This window comes from Pocillopora damicornis, chromosome 5 (assembly GCF_964200805.1).
Source record: "Pocillopora damicornis chromosome 5, jaPocDami1.2, whole genome shotgun sequence".
Lineage (NCBI taxonomy): Eukaryota > Metazoa > Cnidaria > Anthozoa > Scleractinia > Pocilloporidae > Pocillopora > Pocillopora damicornis.
The window spans coordinates 1,028,393-1,049,823 of NC_142674.1; the positions used below are offsets into that span (position 1 = coordinate 1,028,393).

Sequence of the window (21,431 nt, forward strand, 5' to 3'; positions counted from 1 at the left end):
GACGTTACGAGCGTCAGTCCTTCGTCAGAACGAAGTGAGGCCTCTTGCAATGAGTTAAATTGCGAAATGTCTATTTCGAAACCCCTTACTCATTCGGTAAAACCAAAATATCGCGTCATACCCCCACCCCACCCCCCCTTCCCTACCGACGCAGCATCACAGTTTCTCTAAAAACTTACACCCCTTTGAAATATCGATACATTTTTCTAGTAAGGGAAAGTTCAGCATCTCTGTTCTGACGACCAACTAAACGACTTGCCCCAAGAAAGATATAGCTTGCAGATATATATTTTTTTCAACATTTCTAAAAAAAAAATCACATCTGAGAATTAACCAGAGACTTTCACTGGCACTTTAACTCAGAGGCCTGTGCATTCAAATACAATACACTCAGACAGACTTGTTTAAGCAATTTATTATTAGTTGTTAGAAAATATCCCTTAGTCATAAACAGTTCTCACTTTAAAAAACTCACCAACAACTGAATACAGAGACATAAAGGCTCTAAGCCTGCCTGTTACCCTTAGTCATTACAATAACCATGGTAACCACGATTTGCAGTGCTCCTTAATTTCTGCTACCTATTTTACCCACGTTTGCCATACTGTGATTGGATTTCAGATTAAGACAGCTACAACTTCGACCTTCAACTATTCCGTCTATTAATTTTATATTTTCAACAATTGATAGAAAAGGAAGTTCTGAAAAAATTTTAATATATAGAAAACTAGCATTGTTGTTCTTGCGAAAGATGATTAAAACTATCGAGGTGCAACCTTCCAGTCCACGAAAATAGTTTCTTCTTGAATTTTTTAGCTCCTTAAATACAAGACTAGCTATAGGTCCTGACATTTGACACGCTTACACGCGAGTCTCGTGCGTTCAAACAGTTACTTGGAAGGGACTTCCGGGGATATGCTTGTCAGCCCAGAGGACCTTCAGGATGTAGGCACCAGGCTCCTCCAGGGCGTAGTTGACCGCGTATACGTTGCTTCCTGTGTGTTTGACATTGATTTCTTTCGCTGGTATGGCAGGGCCTTCAACCCCCACCATCAGGGATCCTCGTCCTGCATTGCTGGCGTTAACTGTAAACGAGTTGGGCTGCCCGAGAACAGCACTATGCAGGCCAGTTCCTCGAGAAGTGCACTTGGAGGCGTCTCCGTCGCTGACGTATCTGCCATCGGAGGGGCTAATCGTTACATTATAAGGGCTACCAGGGATATCTTGGCCAGCGAATTTGATTCTAATCGTGTACTCGCCTGCTATGACTGGGTTGTACGTTACTTGGTAGGTACCATCAGCATTTTCACTACAGTTCATCTTCACCTTAGCGGGGCCGTCCACAGAAAGGGCAAGAGCACCCGAGCCGGCCTCCAGGGCGTTGACGGTAAATTCGGCTGCTTCACCGACCCTACCCTTGCTTAAACCTTCACCATAAGCCTTGACTTTTTCTGGGTGTCCTTCTGCACCGCCTACTCTGATCTTAAAGGGACTGCCGGGAATGTGAGATCCATCAAAACGGACATTCACAAGATGGTCGCCAAATTCTCTTGGGGTGAAACGAATGGCGAAGTTTCCACCACCGAGGTTAGACACTTGAGCTTCTTTCTCATCCCCTGAGGGTGCCACGACAGACGCCTTCACGTCACCAACAGAAGCATTAGTCTGCACGGAGAACGAAGCAGGCTGGTTTACTTTCAATCCACCCTCGGCAAGATCGGTAACATTGAGATCTCTAAAGCGATCTTCTACTTCCGGTGATACATTAGTCTTGAATGGACTTCCAGGGATATCCTCATCAGCAAACCGGATGTGGATTGTGTACTCGCCTGGAGTAGTTGGCAGGTAGGAAATATTGCAAGACCCATCACCATTGTCTGTGCATTTAATCTCCGACTTAGCAGGACCTTCAACTGCGATCGCAAGGCCTCCTGGACCAGCATCACGTGTCCACACTGTAAACTCTCCCGGATGGTTAACCACACCTCGTTCGAGCCCGGGTCCTGCAGCCACACATTTTGCAGCCCCACCCCACACAGGTGCCTCCACAAAGACCTTGAAAGGACTTCCGGGTATATCCTTCTTTCTTCCACTCTTGAATCGGACATAGATGGTATGTTCTCCGCTCTCTTTAGGCACAAAGCGGATTGTATATGTCTTCGGTGACGTTTCAATTATCTCGGAATCGAGCTCCGTTCCATCAGGGCTAATAACCATCGTCTCAAGATCGTCTATCTTGTAACCCTTCAGATCAAAGACGAAGTCATGAGGCTGTGCTGGGGTGGAACCGAACGTCACAAGATCTTCAAACACTTCGGACACTCGCTGGGTTGGTTCAGAGAACTGGTCAGATACAGCTGAGCTCACCTGTAAAATAACGAAGCAGATGATGGTCAAAACTCGAGAGCCACGAAATGAACTGCATAACCCTTGCTACATCGAACTCTCCAAAGAGAGAACGTGCGATAAAGACCACTTGAATAGATTTTTGTGGTACGATTTGAAACAGATTTTTCGTTTTCGGTGTTTTTTTTATCCTTTTTTTTTTAATCTTCCCCTCGAAGCAGTCTATTGAGCGCGAGAGTCCTTTGCAAATTAACTTCGCAGCTACCAGTAATGTTTACATTCCATTGAATCTCTTATAAAGCGCGGGAAAACGTGACTAACTCGCGATTTGTTTTCAAGTTTCGAATCTGATTGGTTCAGATAGTGACGCAAGTTTTCTGGACTAATCACTTCCTCTGCTAAGGAAGAACGCTGCGAAAGTTTTTCATACAAATCACAGAACACAGTAAAACTCTCCACTCAATGGAAAATTGTTTTATGGAGCAGTCTCAGCTAATTCACCAAACCTACAATACTGCCAAAATTTCGTCTGAAATATGAAATTCGAAGTCAATTCTCATTTGCTTACCAGGTTCTCTTCAACTGGTTGGATTTCATCGCCTGAGGGTCTGACATTTGAAGTGAAGGGACTTCCAGGAACATCTTCGTCGGCAAACTTCACATTGATGGTGTACTTGCCGGGTTCAACAGGTAAGTATTCCACTGTACACGTTCCATCTTCGTTATCCAAACACGTGATCTGCGCCTTTGAGGGTCCCTCAATTGATAGACCGAGTCCTCCATAACCAGCATCGCGGGTATTTATGGTAAAATTGCTTGGCTTACCGGCCACACCATCATGTAGGCCTACGTGAAATATAAAATTGAAATATTAAGTTTTCCTGGTTACGTCACGTTGCGACGAAGACATTGTTTTAAACATGGCGGAAAGCGCGAAATATTCTTCCAATTCGAGGGGGCTGAAACAAATAGCGAATAAAGGGCAAATTGGCAAAATTCGTTCTCAATCGTTTTGCGTAGGTCTTCGATGAGCTTGTCCCAAAAGCATACACTGCTAAATAGCAGAGTCGAGGGGAAGGATTTAATCAACGATCAGCCAGGATTCAAACATTTTCTTAGCATTAGCCAATCGAGATAATCACCAATTTAAGTCGGTGTCATATCCTTAACCAATCATTTACTGTTCTGAAATAAAAAGAAAATTTCTTACCAGGACCCATACAGACGACTTTGCTTGGATCCGCTGGTCCTGGACCGCTGACCATCACCGAAAACGGACTACCATTCACATGGTTACCAGACTTCTTAACCGTCACGAAATGTTCCCCAGTCTCCTGCGGCGTGAAGGAAACGCTCAGAGTGTTATCCGAGTTGAGAGCTAAAGGAAGAGGTTCTTCAGGCTTCCCAGAAGGCCGCTTGAGACTCGCGCTCAAAAGACCGTCGGTGTAATCATCAGGAAGTTTCAGTCCTGGAATCTCGAGCCCAACACCGCACGGCCTGCCAATAGCGTTCCCAGTTTCGGGGGCGACCACCATGACACTGAAGGGGCTGTTCTTTACGTGAGAGCCGTATTTTTTAATGCTGATCAGATGTTCGCCCGGCTCACGTGGAACGAACGAAACGAAAGGGCTGTTATCTGAAGTGACTCTGAGCTTGAGGGGTTCCTCTTTACGGCTCGTTGGTCTCTTTAGCGTTGCGTTAAGTCTGGCGAGATCTTCTGGGACACGTAGATTTGGAATGTCCAGAAGACAATCGCAAGGTGTGCCAACAGCTTTGACGGCCTCAGCGGCTTCGACCATGATGGAGAAAGGACTTCCTGGTACGTCGCGCCAGTTTCTATCTGGTGTCTTCTTCCTTACACTGATCTGGTGTTCACCAGGTTCTTGAGGCACGAAGGACACGCCCAGCGAATTGTCGCTTGTGATTTCGAGCTTAAGCGGCTCCTCTTTTGTGCTGTTTGGTCGTTTAAGAAATCCTCTTAGCAAATCTTTTTCCAGATCTTCTGGCAGCTTGACACCTTGAATATCCAGGTTTACATCACACGTTCGTCCCATGGGGTGGACTTCTTCCACTTTCTCTTCCTTGGCTCCAACCATCACACTGTAAGGACTGTTCTGCACGTCCTTGTTATCCTTTCTGAGGTGGATTAAGTGCTCACCTTCTTCTCTGGGAGTAAATGCCACTCCCAAGGTGTTGTCTCCATTGAGAACAAGCTTTAGTTCTTCTTCTCTAGGACTGGAAGGTCTCTTTAGAGCAGCGCTCAGCCGGGGATAATCTTTCGGCAGGTCGATATCAGGACTCTCGAGACCTTTTCCGTAGGGCTTACCAACACTAGAGACGCCTTCTGGTGCGGTCACCTTGACAACGAACGGACTTCCCTCGACATGTCTCCCGTACTTTTTAATGTTGATATAATGAAGCCCAGTCTCGCGCGGCACAAACGAGCAGCTAAGTGTGTTGTCTGAGTTGAGTTTTAACTCGATTGGTTCTTCTCTATCACTCGATGGCCTCTTCAGTGTTCCCTTTAATCTGTTCTTTTCGATGTCTTCTGGGAGATTGACATCATCCAATTTAAGGCAATAATCCACGGGACAGCCCACCCCCTCTACAGGCTCTTCTGACTCCACCAGAATAGAGAACGGACTGCCAGCGACAGGGCTGTTATCCTTTTTCCGTCTAATGGACAGATAGTGTTCTCCTACTTCTCTTGGCACGAAAGACACACTGATAGTTCCAGGCTTTGGACCAGGTCGCAGCTTCAAGGACTCTTCCACTTTGCCACTGGGGCGTTTCAAAGTTCCCACAAGGTCGTTGATATCTTCGGGTACTTTAAAGTCTAGATCACAAGTGTGCCCGACAGGGTATATGTCGCCAACACGTTGCGCCTGCACCATAACTGAGAATGGACTGTTCTGAACTTCGCGCTTGTTTTTGTACACGTGGATCAAATGCTCTCCGGGTTCGTATGGGATAAATGTGACTGCTAACGTTCCATCAGGGTTGACACGAAGTGGCTCCAAAGGCTCTTTGCGGCCGTTTGGTCTCTCGAGTTCAGCGGCAAGTACGCCCGATTCGATGTCCTCTGGCCGGAATGAATCCGGGATGTTCAATTCTACGTCACATGGTTTGCCGACTGTAGGACGGAGAGCGGCTGCATCGAGGTCGTCGTAGTTGGAATAGATATGTGCCGTGAAAGGACTGCCAGGAATGTCTTGATCGGCGAATTTACAGCTGATGTCATAGTCACCTAAAATGAGAGAAAGAAAAAACGAAATATCAGAAAAAGAAACCGCGAAATTGGTCATAATGGGAACAATAATGGGAATTAGCAGTGGACATTCCACGAGGTGGCTTTTCTAGTCCACTACTATCACGAATTGGAAATTGGAATGTTGGTTTTTGTGTAAGGAGGAAAACCAAAGGACCTGGAGAAAAACCCTCGGAGCAAGGACGAAAATCAACAACAACCTCGACCCACACACGACACCTGTATCCCAGGAATCGAACCTGGGATACAGCAGTGGGAGGTGAGCGCTCAACCGTTGTGCCATCCCCGCTGTACGTCTAATATAACGTCATTAAAAACGAAATCAGTGACGAGTGAATCCTCACAGGTAATTTGAAAGTCAAGCAATTGCAGAAAGTAAGGGAACAAAAACATTTCCGCGCCTGAAACCGTGCCTCGCATACACAGTTTGACACTAATTGCCTGAATCCTTATTCAGGCTGAATGAAAAAATACTTTCCGTAACTGTCTGCATTCTAGTCTACCCCAGCAGATCAGGTAATCATTAACCATTCAGAGGTCAATAATGATTCTTCATATATATGTTCTATGTAAAAAAATTAAATCAATTGCTCAAAGATGTTTTAATCCTCCTTCCTTTTCCAATTTCCTACATGGGGAAAAAGAGCGAGAAACTGCACTTGACCAAAACTTACCAGGTTCCTCGGGGACATACTGAACTGAGCATGTGCCATCTCCATTGTCTGAGCACGTGATCTCCGCTTTACTGGGGCCGTGAACAGCCAATGAGAGACCACCTGGGCCAGCGTCTTTCGTCACAATGGTAAAGTCACAAGGCTCCCCGGCAATACCACGCTCCAATCCTGCAAGTGAGCATAACATGTAATTATAATAAATACGCTGCTCCTTATCCGCTTACGATTTCAATTGAAAAATTCCCATGCAACTTTTTCATTCATATAATTCATCATCGTCTTGGTATAAGAAGGCTCTTATTGAGACTAACCCTTAGTCCTACTTTTGGCCTATACGGAAGCCATTCGCACTTTGGCAACCGTAGAAAAGGCCCTTTAACACCCCCTCCCCTCCCCCCTCTGTTCTTGCTTCGACCCCTATAGCATCTCCACCTGAAGCGTGTGAGATTGAGGACTTCCGGTGATAATCATATCACCAAAGACATTTACCTTTTCCGTACGCTTTCACTTTGTCCGCTCCTCCTTCGACAGCGTCAAACTTAAACGGGCTGCCGGCCAGAGGTACCCCGTCATAATCCACGGACAGTTCATGAGGTCCAGGCTCCTTGGGCACACAGGACACATCGAAGGTGCCATCGTCGTTATCTTTGATTCGGACGGGTTCTTTCTCACCAGAAGGTGTAAGTAAGGAGCCGTTTAACAGCCCTTCACCGGGTGCTGACTCGGTTGGTCGCGTATCGACCGCGTAAACAATTTCCTCGTCCACAATTGGCTCTTTATCTAACTTAGGTTGGCACTTAATCTTGTCAACATCCACAGGTTTTTTAGCTTTCACTGAGAAGGGGCTGCCGGGCACAGGGGCACCGCCATAAAGGACCTCCACATCATGACGACCCTCGTCTTCTGGTACGAAGAGACAGTCGAATGTACCATCACCATTATCGAGCATTTTTACAGGAATATCCTTTCTTCTAGGTCCTCTGATAGAACACTTGGGAACACCTACATGATGAAGGAGTCATTCTCAATTTCAAGAAAACTTGGAGTTGTGCTAAGCGTAAGTTAATTAGAGTGCTTCGGGTCCAGTCTCTAAGCTAATAATATATTTTTGTGCCGGAATGATCAAAGCTGGGTTAAGATAACCCGAAGTTAGCGTGAAACATGACTTCAGAACTAAAAAGTTTGAAGGGAATTCAATACAACTACTTTTTGTAAATTTGAAGATTGGATGCTCTTAAAAGAATAAAGAAAATTACCCGAAAAGGCTTTGGAAAAAGGAATAAAAAAACCTGGATCAAAATTTGACCCTGGGTTAGTGCCAATCGGCCTTCGAAACAACTGGACCTAGGATGCGGAAAACTACGCCCTTCACAACCAAGTTGTGCAGCGTACAACGTTTGACGAGTGAAAAAAAAGTGTTTCTTGAAAAGCTTTATTCCACATGACTGACCTTTCCCAGCTTTTGTGCAATCCACAGTAAAGTCATTCTCTTTGCCCACCAAGCAAGTATCATCAGGTCCCAATCCATCAATCTCTACCTTCGATGCGTCTCCACTCGGCTTAACCTGGACTCTAAATGGACTCTTTGGTACTCTCCTACCCCCATACTTGACATCCACACTGTGGCGGCCTGGTCGCTCAGGTACATACTCGACAGAATATGTTCCGTCTCCGTTGTCTTTGACATCCACCTCCAGATCAGGGCCGGTGGGCGGCGCTACAGAAGCTGAAATGCGATCAAAAGGAGAGTCATTGGTAAAAAAAAGCTATTGGATATTTTGGAAGCAATGGAGTCAGTGCGATTTGGGATGAAATAATTTGGACCACCCTTTCACCAAAAATGGCGGTTTTTTGCTCTTTGTGGGCCTTTGAAAGGAAAATAGGTCAAGCGTTGTAACAATAGTAAAGGAAATGATCACCAACTAGAAAGCTCTTGATAAAAATATTCTCCTTGTCAGCACCTTAGAAAATGTATAGGGAACAGTATTGAGAATATGCATACTGATGTTAGGGTGTATAGGGACAAAGTCTCACAAAAATCTCATACCTGTTAAGGGAGCTATTCCAGCCTCAGTGCAATCACAAAGGAACTGAACAGGTTCATCCGTGAGGGGCGACTCATCCACTCCGGGTCCAGATACCTTCACTTTGCTGGCATCAAACGGAGGACCGGCACGAACACGGAATGGACTGTTGGGGACATGTTTGTCCCCGTACTTGACATTGACAGTGTAACGACCTGACCACAAGAAAATAATTTTGATGTTAGCCGCTTGGTGACTATTTAAACCTTGGAGCAATTTTCAATGTAGTGCGGAAAGTAAACCCAACCAGCCCAACCGCCTTTGCTTGTCCGCTCGCTCTTTCATTTGCCTCCACTGACTAAGGGCCTGGAACTGGCAATACACATCAGGGAAAGTACCATACTGCCCGCAGGTATATAAAAATGTATTCACTGAATAGCTCACGAGGTCAAAAGAAAAGAAGTCTGCAGAACAGGCGCAATTCTGGCACGCGAGTACTCAGTACTTTCCTAGTGAAATTTATAGCTGCCATCTCTAATTCTTACAGCTGCGGAACGCTGGGAGGAGAAAGAAATTTTATTAAGGGGGGTGAGCAAGTTACAGTCTAAAGGTCTAAAGGAAGGAGGAGGGAGGGGTGGGGCAACTCGTAGTCAACGTTATCGTTGTAGTTGTTTACAGAACATCACGGTACAACTGAATCTCACCTTCATCCTCGGGTGTATAAGCCACTGTATAGACTCCATCTCCTTTCTCAGACACAGGCTCGGGCTTCAGCGTCTTTCTATCAGGTGTCTCCACAGTCACCTCCAGGTCAGCATCCCCTGCCTCGGTAGTGTCTATGGTGAATTCCTGGGGCGCCTTGGAGAACAATGGATTGACACGATCCACTCCGGGTCCGTAACACTTCACTTTGCTTGCATCAACTGGGCGGGTGACCTGTAAAGTTAAAAGAATTGACTTAGTTTAAGAAAAATTGACCACATCGTTATTGTGTTGGTATATGTTCACTTCATGGAAAGGTATAATTCTTGCTTTGTAACGACCTTGTTCCGAAACGATGATTCTGCGGGGAACATCTAATGAAGGGACACCCTCGGGACTAGAAATAATGTTCCCATAGGTCCTTCTAGCAGCGTGTAAATCGATAGACTGCGATGCATTGTTTCCGTGTGGTAATTAACCTGAACAGAATAATTAAGGGGTAATTTTCAAATAGAGTTGTTAACCCTTAAATCATACAAACCTTAGCGTTAAAGGGACTTCCAGGGATGTGCTCATCAGCGAACTTAATATGGATCTCATAATCGCCGGGCTCCGTGGGGGTGTACTTCACAGAGCATGTTCCATCACCATGATCATTGCAAGTCAGTTTTGCCTCAGAGGGTCCCTCAATGGCCAAGCTGAGGCCTCCAGCTCCAGCACCTTTGGTCTCTACAGTAAACTCAGCGGGGCGGCCCACGTTTGCCTTCTCCAAGCCGGGTCCATAAGCTTTGCACTTGCTTGGGTCCGTCGGTGGAAGAACATCAACCTGATTTGAAGAAAAGAGAAAAATCCGAATTGCAAGCTTTAGAGTGGATCTTTAAAAGCACCGCGGCCCTGGGGTTGGCCTGAAGCGCAGACTTCACTCTAAGAAAGACTGTTAACAAAGTCTTCGCCATCTTACCTTAAAAGGGCTGCCAGGGATGTGATCATCACCAAACTTCACGCTCAGTGTGTGAATTCCTTCCTCAAAAGGTGTGTATGAAACAGAATATGTGCCATCTTCATTATCTGTTACTAAGGTGTCTGTGTGCGCTCCAGATGGATTGTCCACTGCGGCCATTAGCTGTCCCTCTCCTGATGACAAACAGACACAAAATGGCAAGAATTAACCAGGAGTGCAGCCAGAAAATTGCTAGGTTTTCACACAGGAGACATAATTGAGAACAGATTTTGCCATGTGCCACCCAAACCTCACCCCACCCTACTCCAATAGTCACGTCACTTCCAAAACACAGACAAGTTTAAAGTGAAGAGCGCTACGTCCATACATGCATCTGTGGAAGTTAACCCCACCGCCGCCCCACATTAACAGCGTTAATGGTTCTAAAAGAAACATTGCTTTTTCTTTCCAAGACAACAGTTGCTTTCCCCTCAATTCCTTCGTTTTTTCAAGACTTTATCGTAATTGCAAGGTAAAACACCCACACACTACTCATTTACATCTCGTTTATGATATAAAATCGTGAACTTTTCGAGAGACTAAAACGGTCATGTCATATATAGAAAGAACTTCGATGGGAACTTTGCACGCTAACAGTGCCTGTATAAATAAACTCACCGGCAGACGTACAGTCCACGTCAAACTCGGCTAATTGATCGATGATTGCCGTTTCCAATCCATCGCCTTGTGCCTTGCACTTTCCTGCATCGCCAGGCTTCGCAACATCGACAGGGAAGGGGCTTCCAGGTACAGCAACACCATCAAATTTAACATCAACTTGATATGCTCCTTCCACAGGGGCCACATACTCGCAGGTGAATGTTTCTTTTCCATCTTCAGTCACCTTTACTTCCACAGGACGCCCCCGTCCTATTAGAGAAATGAAAGTGTCTTCAACTCCGTCCTACCTATTATTCTTAACCGAGAAGTTTTACGAATAAAGCTGCAGTCGCTGATGAGCAAATGACCTCGCCCTCTTCTTCCAAGGGTACAGGAACGAAGATCTGACTTCAGAGAGTGGTGAGAAGTAAACTTGTGATTCAGGCAAAGTTTACCAGCAAATTAAATTCTTTGCAAGGGTCTTACAGGCATTTGATATAATGTCATATCATTTTTTACTTATAAAATAATCGAGACAAAATCGGGGCAAATTGCTCCCCTTGGACCCTCCTCGCCTACGCCCTGCTGTGATCCGTCCTCAAACTTAACAGAGAGAGAGACTTACCGACAGGCTCTACTTTTACTTGAACATCTCCTTTACCAGCCTCAGAAGCGTTGATAGTAAACCACGTGGGTTTGCCAGGTTGAACACCGGTTTTCTCGACCCCAGGCCCACTCACTTTCACTTTGGAAGCGTCAGACTTGGGCGAGATAGCAACCTTGAATGGACTTCCAGGCGCATGTTTTCCGCCGTATTTGACGCTAACCTTGTGGTTGCCTGAAAAATCAAAATAAGAACAATGATGAGACGGCTGTGAGACGCGGGAAAATGCGAGATCAGTTCATCTTGTGCAAACGCAGATTTGCTGGAAAGGACACCATACCTTTCTTTTTCGGATAGTACGTTACAGCATAAATGCCGTACTCCTCTTCATCAATGTCACACTGAACTGGACTGTTCAACTCATCTACGGCTTCAACTGTAAGTTCTGCGTCTCCTGCCAAGCGTGTGTCGATATCAATATCCGCTGGCTCACCCGCACGTACCCCGGGCTCAATTCCTGGTCCTTCAACTTTAACCTTGGTAGGGTCAAACGGATATGAAATTCTTGCTTTAAAAGGGCTGCCGGGAATGTGCTCGTCCGCGAACAAGATGTTAATGACATAGTCGCCGGGATCTGGGGGCAGGTAGGTGACGTCACATGATCCATCGCCATTATCTTTACATTCAATCTGTGCCTCAGAAGGTCCTTCGATAGTCAGACCCAGGCCACCTTCACCAGCTCCTTTCGTCTCAATCTTAAATTCATTGTTCTGATTGACAAAGCCCTTCTCCAGGCCTGGTCCATAAGCACGGCAGACTTTGGAGTTGGTCTGGCAAATGTTTACCCGGAAGGGACTCTTGGGAATACTTTCGGAATTAAAAGTGATGTTGACGGTGTATGCACCAACAGTTGTAGGGTAGTAGACTACTGAATAGGTGCCATCTTTGTTGTCAGTGATGTCTGCGGGAACTTTCTTACCGTTACCGTCAATTACCCTCACATCGACGTCACCATCCCCGGCATCTTTCGTGAAAACTGTGAATTCAGCTCCCACACCTGCGCAAACAAACAAACCTCACTAAGGATATTTCCTAAATTTTTCTTCGAGTCCTCTTAAATCATTCCAGTGGAATATTTGAATTCGGCAAGTAAAGACAGTGGTGCACAATTTTCGGAAAAGGCTCGTGAGATCATCGTAGTAAATCAGGTACGATCGGAACATTTTCGAAAATTGGCCCCAAATCTCCTCATTTTTTTACGGCTTCGACACACTAATGCTTCATAAAATCATATTAGGAATTCAATTCACAAAGCTTTTTTGCTTCAGCCATAGCTCACTACGATTGAGATGTGGCCACTCAGAAGCAATTGAATCATCTTTCCTTCGGATTAAGGTAGGTGAAAAACTCTCGCATCGAGGCGACAACGATTGACCTAATGCCTTAGACATCCCTACACGTTCTTAGACGGTTGGATAGTTTCTTGCACTACATGGTTTTAATTTTTTGCCAATCGTTCTTAAAATCTGGTTGTCTAACGGGAGGTTATCTTTTAAGTATCATAAACATTGGAACATATGTAATACCCCCAAAAGTTGTCAGGTTTCGTTATACAAATCAAATTTCCAGTGGATATTGTCTTGCCTAAGAGCACAACACAGTGGCCTTGGTCAAAGCTTTCACGTGGACTTCACAATGTGGAATCCAACACGAAACTGAAAGCTTGGCCTGCAAAACAGGTGTAATTTCAGCAAGGCAGTGCTCAATATTTTCATGATGGAAATTATTGCTACCATCTTTGATTTTTAAAGCAGAGGATGGCTGGGGGGAGGAAAGAAATTTTACACAAGGGGTGACGGTCAGTCAAAAGGAAGTAGAGGAAGGGCTGGGGCTCTTTCTTGCCCCTTTCCCCCACCATCCACTCTAACTCTAAATCAAACATAGCTGGTGGAATAAACGATCAAGGGCTTGTAATGTTAACTCGCCCTAGTGAGACACTTGCTACTGAAAGCTATGTGTCCGTACCTGAAACAACACCCTCAGGTTGCAGTCCAGGTCCTTCAGCATAAACTTTCTTGGCATCTCCTGCAGGTGATATTGGTACCATGAACGGACTCTTGGGAATGTCTTCATCTCCACATGTAACATGTATGGCATACTTCCCAGGTGTAGTCGGGTAGTATTTCACATCGCAGATGCCAGGGGATCGCTCTTGACAATGGATTTCAGCTTGCGAAGGACCCTCAATAGCAAATCCCAGGCTGTCGATTCCAGCTCCTTTTGTTTCTACAGTGAACTCACATGGTTTTCCTGCAGTACCTGTGAGAAAGTTTTAAAGGGTTAACATATCTCAAAGCTACTCATAGGGATCAAGCACTTAACCCATTAACCCCTAAGAGTGACTAGGATTTAAATTCTCCTCACAACATCACTCCTGAATCAAACATTAAAGTCACAAGAAAAAAAGAAAAGATCACCACTAAAGAAGCCCTTGATCGTTAAGCAAATTCTCCTTGTCAGCACCTTAGGAAATGTATAGAGAACAGTATGGAGAATATACATACTGATGTTGAGGTGCAAAGGTTACTGTTAATTCTCCTTACCATCTGCCATAGAGTTCTTATGATGTTAGTTTGGAGAATTTGATTTTGGATAAACTTGAAATAACGGATTTGAAATAACCATAATTAATAGTTTTCTCTAGTCCCATTACGTCAATGTCTGCTTGATATTGTAATGATATTGTAAGAAGAAATTCTGTCTGGGTCACTCATGGGAGCTAAAGGGTTTAAGGATTTTCTCCAAGTAATCTGGTTCTCCTACCCTCACAGAAACCAAAAGTTAGGATTATTTATTGACCAGACACATTGGAATATAAGTGCAGTGTAAATATTTTTCCCCTCATGTTTTTTTTTCTTTATTATTTTACTACTAAAAAAAGTCTGGGTCTGAGTTAATCATCCTATCTATCTGGTGTAATCCTCTAAGAGTAAAATCCAGTCTAGACCATTATTACAGGTTGACATTTTGAGAAGGGGTCAAAAAGATTTCAAAGCATGTCAACAGTTGAACAAATAGATTCCATGTTGCCATCTGTCTATTCTGTAATAGATCACAGATGAGGTCCAAATGTGGTTATAACAAAAAAGTGGCACACAAGGTGCAGCCAAGTGTGTCACTGATGTTCTAACTGTATTGACATCTTTTGTGATCCATTACTACAAGACATGAAGCTATGTTGAATCTATTTGTTTTATATGATAAAGAAGAAAAATGTGGCCAATGGTGAGGACATCTATGTGTCATCTTCCAATGGATAATAAGTAAGAACTGATCTAATGTGTGAACTATTGATCTTATCTATGTAACAATAATGTCTACTTCAGAAGAAAAAAAATGAAACAATGAAAGTTTTGAGCACAGAAACCAAAGAACAGCCTGATAGATGAACAAACACAGTTTACTTTTCCAGCATAACAGACATCATGTCACAGCATCCACTATCACAACATAAGAATATTTAAATTTATTTTACAATGACATTTAGCGACAGAGAAAACAAAACATACCTTTCTCCAGACCAGGGCCATATGCTTTGATTCTGCTGGCATCAACAGCAGGAGCCACTTTAACATTGAAAGGACTGTTTGGAACCTGAACTGAACTCCAGGTGACACTGACAACATACTTTCCAAATTTGCCAGGATAGTAACAGCAAGAGTACGTACCATCTCCATTATTCTTGACATCCACTTTTTCTTCTCCGAGGGGACCCTCCACAAACACATCAAGTTCCCCATCACCAGCTGCTTTAGCATCAACTGTGAAGGGTGCTCTTTGTCCAGCCTTCAAGCCAGATGGTTCAACACCTATTTGAAAGAGTAAAGAATGTACTCTTTGTAACCTAACGAATTCACACTGTCATTTTAAATTGGTGTCACAACATAATGAAATACTATTACATTCTCACAACTAGTTGACTAATATCCTACAATTCCCACATAGCTTATTTCCATTCATTGACAACATACACTTTTTTATTAATAATTTTTACCAATCAATAATTTATATTTACAACTCAGTGTTCATTCATCAAGATGTAAAGCATGCAGCAAGTTTGAAAGAAACAGAAGATGGATTAGAGATGCTTGAGGTGTAGCCAAGAGCTTCTTAACTGCTCCCAAAACTTCCTTAGTGCTTCACATATTGATGAATGTGAAGCTGATATTTGAAACACTTTTCTTATATAAGGGTAGTTTAACTTGTATGAGGGATTAAACCTGAAAACATTTGGAGAAGCTTACCTACGCCAAACACTCGAACCTTGGATGGGATTGGTTCAACTCTTGGTGGACTGACCATGACCTTGAAAGGGCTCTTGCTAATGGGCTGCCCTCCAAACATGACTTTAATGGTGTGTTTTCCAGCATTAACTGGTTGGTATTCTACAAAGAACTGGCCATCTTCTTGTGGTTCAATAATAATGTCAACATCTTCTCCACCACGGGGGTCAATCACTTTGACAGACACCTGTCCTTCACCTGCTCCTTTTGTGTAAACTGTGAAATCTGTGTACTTGCCAGCTTGAATTCCTTCAGGTTGCAATCCTGGACCAGAAGCATAGGCTTGGCTGGCATCAAGGTCTTGACCAACTTCCACTCGGAATGGACTCTTGGGAATATGCCGGCCATTCCATTTGACATGCACATCATATTTTCCTGGTAGGGCAAAAAAAATTCAGAGCATGTCCATGATTAGGACCAAATTTTTTAAGCCATGGGAAACTATAAGAAGTAATTTTAAAGCAACCGGCCATGCCCTGCCATCCCCCCACAATGCCTTGTGATATTGTTTTACCCCCCCCCCCTTCAAGGGGAGTAAATTGGCTGTCAATTTTTTATAGTCTCTCCTTTATACTCTGTTGGTGATGACTGATCTTCTCTCCCTTCTCTCTGAAAGTCATGTGATCCCCCCCTCTCAAAATCCTTGCCCCCCCACAGGAAATAATTAATAATGGATCTCTAACAAAAACATCATGCATTGACTTCATGTATTATGGAACTAACAATGATACCTTGTTTCTGTGGGAAGTACTGACATGAGTAGGTATGGTCTCCATTATCCTGTACAATAACTTCCTCTTCAACCTTGCCTGGTCCCCAAACTGACACGGCCAACTTTCCTACTCCTGCACCTTGTGTAAACACCGTGAAATTGGCTGGTTTCTTTACGACAAGGCCTTTAGGCTCCACACCAGGACCTTTGGCAAAACACTTTGCTGAGGGATGTGTTCTGGTGCGCAGAGGAGCACCAGGTTTGAGTTTTGCCTCAGGAAAGTATGAGACATATGTCATAACACTCAACTCATCCACCTTTGGGTTGGTAATTTCTTCTGGTGTAATAACCTGTATATTTGCAAGGAAATAGTACATTTAAGATGCAGAATCAAGCACCAGGACTTTATTAGAGAGTATAACAGGGTAATTTAGTATTAGCAACTGAGTTGATAATGTAAATTGGCCACTGTAAAGAGTTTCAAAGCTGACATTTCAAGCATAAGCCTTTCATTGAACACAAAATGTCAGCTTGAAACTCTTTACAGTGGCCAATTTACATTACCAACTCAGTTGATAACACTAAATTACCAAGAATAAGGATATCACCAATTAACCCTGTACACCCTAACATCAGAATGTATATTTTCCACACTGTTCTCTTAACATTTCCTTAGATACCAACATGGGGAATTTGTCCAACAATCAAGATCTTCTTTAGTCAGTGATCAGCTCCTTTATTCTCCTGACCTTAATGTTTGGTTCAGGGGTGATATTATGAGGAGAAATTAGATGCCAGTCACTCTTGGGAGTTAAAGGGTTGCAGACAAAGATGTCTGTCCACATCCCCTCTCACATTCCTCACCTGTGGTACACCAAGCCAGTCCTCTGCTGCCTGCATTGCAGCTTTTGCATTTTCAAGTCGCTCTGCTGGATCCAAATCCTCGCATTCTGGGAAAAGGCCAGGAGCTACAGCATCCACCAGACAAGCAACAGCTCGGCCATCATTCCAGTCCTTGTTGAAATTGTCCATAGGAACAGACTCGGGCATCTTGCTTTTGACCCATGCAAGAAGTGCTTGTTTTGGGGTCATTTTTTCACCCACATCATCATCATCATCAAGATATGGCATGCTGATTTGATACTTGAGAATTAATGTCCATACAAGACCCAGAATCAATTTGATATTTCCTTTAAAGATATCACTGGCATCTGTCATGGAAAAGGACAAAAAAATTAAATATTTTGGAATGATAGCTGCTATTACTCCAAGCACCATTATTAGTTTCTATGAACCTTTCTTAGTAATTAAAATTTATCTACTGATACTACAAAAAACTAACAAGGTCTGGCAAGGAGAATTCATAGGACAGAAACAATTCGTTTATCTGCAGTTCAAATGTATGACTTTCATATATTCAAAGTCATTTATTCACCACTTTAAAGGTTTATTTGGAACCCACATAATGACCAGCACCCAGTTGGCTTGTTCGCTCAGTTGGTAGAGCGCTGCATCGGTATCGCAGAGGTCATGGGTTCATATCCTGTACAGGCCTGAATTTTTTATTTTCAGGCCTTATTTTCACTACTGCTTAAGTAGTGTTGATTAAGATCACTTTGATATTCACAACTTATTGATAATGTTGTACTAAAAGAAATTATATTTTAAGAGCATAAAAACAGTGATTTTATTAACATCATTTTTAAACTGTCTCAGTATGACCAATTGGTGAAATGACCTTCAAAACAATTTTAATTGGGAATATATCTTATTCATTCAGCTATGCCTCAAAAATCAAAGTATAATAATAGTAATCTTCAATTCGAACTTTTATTTATGTTTAGACATTAATTACAGAAAACATGATATGGTCTTCTATTTCAAGTCCTACATTCCTGAATACCATCACGTCTGAATTTTGTTGGCACTTGCATAATTTGATTCCTGAATCAAGGTCACTACACATATTTAGGCCTCAAAAAAAGGTGTTAATAAGACTTGTCCTGCTCAATAGTGCATTATTTGTGGTACATTTAATAAGAATTCAGCCTGAAACAGTCCTCCTTACAGCCATCACTATGGTTTGATTGAACAGACACCTTAGAGCTGAATAGTTTAGCACATGTGAAAATGGAATGAAAAATATGTTCTTAATCTTAAGTGGAGTCAAGTGAACCAATTTTCTTGATGAAATATAACCATGGAGCTTTAATTTGAAATTAGTGTAAAAATAGATAGCTTTATTAGTTCCCAAAGCTATTGAAATTAATTTGAGTAATACTGTTTTTCATGCAGAGTTTGGTTAAGTGTAACAATACTAAGGTTGCCTACCCACTGATGCTTAGCTTTTATCTTTCAAATGACAAAACAAGATTGTTTTTTAACTGTACAACAAGCTCCAAAGATCATGGATTCCCCACCAAGGAGCCTGTGGGTTTTTAGAATTTTCTTCACAGAGAAGAATGTCCTGGTTTAAGATTAATAAGTAAACAAAATACCAATTTTTAATTTCATGGTTCAATTCTTTAAATGGCATTGTATCTGTTTAATGCCATCAGAAAACTAAACATGCTCCATTCACAAAGGAAACTTATGCTTTAAGTCTTAAATTAACGTAGGTTAGCAGAGTTCAACAAATAACATAATACCAAAGTCAATTGAAAGTGAGTGCTTAATTTTGTAATTTAAAAGAAAACTAATTTCTTGAAATGTGTTATCAAGAAACATTGGTACACAACACCAACATCATTTAATTCTTAAAGTTGACTTCTATTAAAAAGGAAACAAAACCAAAACGTGACTTCTTATTTCAGTTGTCAAGGGATAAATAACATGTGATGAGGTCACATATGAAAAGTATCAAGAACTCACTTTGGGTAATTAGACGATCAAAGTTCTCTTTGAAGAGTGGAAAACAAGTGTTAATTACTTAGATGTGTGAAAAAAATTAATTATACAGGGAATTCAAGAAAAAAATCCCCACTATTAACACCAAGGTTTTTATGTAACAAGTTAGTAAGGACTGTAGTAGTTAGAAATTGATATTATTAGCACCTCTCAATTAAGCTTGGTTGAAATTTTGAATTTCAATCTTTTCTCAGTATTGAGGAAAAAAAAATTACCTCTAGAAATTTTGAAATTGTAGAAGGCAAGGATAAAAAAATATTAGAGCCAAAACAAACAAACAGAATTACAATAAAAATAATTAAAAGGAGTAATGAATGAAACACTTTAAGAAGATTAACATTAAGGCTGTGATCCAAGATGTTTTTAAACCAATTACAAACAATGAAGATTAGAAATTGATACAATTTTCTCATAAAGATATTAAATTATGCAACAGTATTACCATACAAACTATGAAAAACCTCACCCACACAAAAAGGAAAAAATTCCCTTTCTCTTTACAACATTGCAGGAATGTCTGTGTTGTAAAGCTGTCTCTTAGTTTTACAGTGGGTAAGATAGATAGATACTAGAAAATTATTTTTGACAGTGCATATCTCAGAGATATGAAATGATATAACATTTGAAAAATGTTGCAGACTATATTTATTACTGACAGTATTCTATGATGGCAAACAGAAAATAAAAACATGAGAACACAATAACATCATTGGAACTAGTTTAGACTTCAAACTCCCAAAAGTAATGCAAGATCAGCAGTTTTCTTATTGTGGTAAACACTATTTTATGGGTAACCAGTCAAACCAGACACCTAAGAAAATTATGAGGCTATTTTTGTCTTGGTTTTCCTTGCTTTTTTTTTCTCTAATGAGATATTCATAATTTCACACAAACTTCCTCCTAATTTGAATTCAAGTATCTTCCAGAAGTTTTTGGAAAAAGGAAGCACATCCAATTTTACACGTATTGTGTCCTAGAAGCATCAAAGTCAATTGTTAGAATATTGATTTATCAATTTAAGGATATCAAACAATTTGTTTCGTAATATTCATTGATATTGTTCACAAACTTCAAGAAGACAAGCTTCAAGAAGGAGGAGGGCTTCATATATCATGTTTTTCTCAAATCTCAGCTTTTCAATTTAGATATCCACTGCAGTTTTCAGTTTTTCTCTGTAAAAATTTGGCTTCAAGTTTTAGGAATAGATAGAGAAGTCTTTGCCTTTTGTTTATTTGCTTATCTTTAAAAATTTCCACCTCAGGCAACTTTGTGGTTTTAGCAAATTTTTCTCTTTTTCAGTTCAATAGATACTAATGGACACTCAAAGGGTCCACACTCTTGAAAGTTCAGTTGTCTCTTGCATGAAATGTCAATACTTAAGCAATGTATTCCATAAGGAAATTCACATTTTATGATATTGTTACCAAAACTTTCTGAAGTAATATACAGTACTGACAAGCATAAACAAAAGCTGTGACATTAAAGGGGTGTGTTTCTCATCATGCAACCCTTTAATTCCCAAGTTATGAAAGCTTATTTTTTTCTAATGGACAAGTGCACAACTGCCCTTGGTTGTCCTTGGGAAATTTAAGTTCTATCCAGAAAATATGCCTTTTTTAAAATTTTCCCTATTCTCATAACCTTCCTGGTTAAGAGTGCATTCAGTCAGTAAAGAGAAGTTTTAAGTTAATCACACTCAAAATGTAAAAGGGGTTATTCAACTTTCAAAAAGCTAGAGAAATATTTTGAAAGCATGCAACATGATACTTCTCTAATTGACTTTTGAAACGTATGTTTAGCCAACAAACAATGCTGATGTTCAGCTGATCACAGCAAGTTTATTCAAGTTATTGAGACCAAACTTTTATGGTATTTAAGATCCAAATAAATGAAACAAGTCCGAGATTCCATTTGAAATTCCAAACAGATTATTAACAAAGGTAATTGCACTTTTATTGTGTTTAGAGATATCTTGAAAGATCATTCATTAAACTTCTGTCAAAGAAGACTCCAGTAGTTACATTGTGTTTGTAAATAATTGCATAGTCATGTTTGAGGTTTAATTGTCCATTTACCGGATAAATCCAGTGAATAAGAATCTGGCAGTCGACTCCATTACTTGGTTTTATTTTACGCCCAGAGTAAAAAAGGCGGGGAGGAAATGCATTCATACACTTGCGAAACGCGAGGTTTCATGCACGAGTTAATTTTGTATTTGAATTTTAAATCTAACATGGATCAGTGCGGCCGA

General features: G+C 41.7%; 1 protein-coding gene across 2 annotated transcripts in view; it reads right to left on the minus strand.

Moving 5' to 3' along the window:
• Window positions 1–399: 399 nt before the first annotated feature.
• The window catches only part of LOC113683703 (filamin-A), a 33,323-nt gene continuing 12,291 nt past the window's right edge, over window positions 400–21,431 (minus strand). For both annotated transcript variants that reach the window (XM_027200973.2, XM_089207738.1), the window contains 18 exons: window positions 17,138–17,484; window positions 16,293–16,623; window positions 15,523–15,936; window positions 14,788–15,087; window positions 13,244–13,537; window positions 11,559–12,275; window positions 11,240–11,452; window positions 10,633–10,884; window positions 9,976–10,148; window positions 9,556–9,840; window positions 9,017–9,248; window positions 8,336–8,527; window positions 7,739–8,014; window positions 6,778–7,290; window positions 6,289–6,456; window positions 3,557–5,593; window positions 2,915–3,192; window positions 400–2,367 (listed from right to left, as the gene is read on the minus strand). In XM_027200973.2, coding sequence (XP_027056774.2) covers window positions 883–2,367; window positions 2,915–3,192; window positions 3,557–5,593; window positions 6,289–6,456; window positions 6,778–7,290; window positions 7,739–8,014; window positions 8,336–8,527; window positions 9,017–9,248; window positions 9,556–9,840; window positions 9,976–10,148; window positions 10,633–10,884; window positions 11,240–11,452; window positions 11,559–12,275; window positions 13,244–13,537; window positions 14,788–15,087; window positions 15,523–15,936; window positions 16,293–16,623; window positions 17,138–17,484 — 8,507 coding nt within the window. In that variant the 3' untranslated portion in view covers window positions 400–882. The remainder of the gene's footprint in view (window positions 2,368–2,914; window positions 3,193–3,556; window positions 5,594–6,288; window positions 6,457–6,777; window positions 7,291–7,738; window positions 8,015–8,335; window positions 8,528–9,016; window positions 9,249–9,555; window positions 9,841–9,975; window positions 10,149–10,632; window positions 10,885–11,239; window positions 11,453–11,558; window positions 12,276–13,243; window positions 13,538–14,787; window positions 15,088–15,522; window positions 15,937–16,292; window positions 16,624–17,137; window positions 17,485–21,431) is intronic.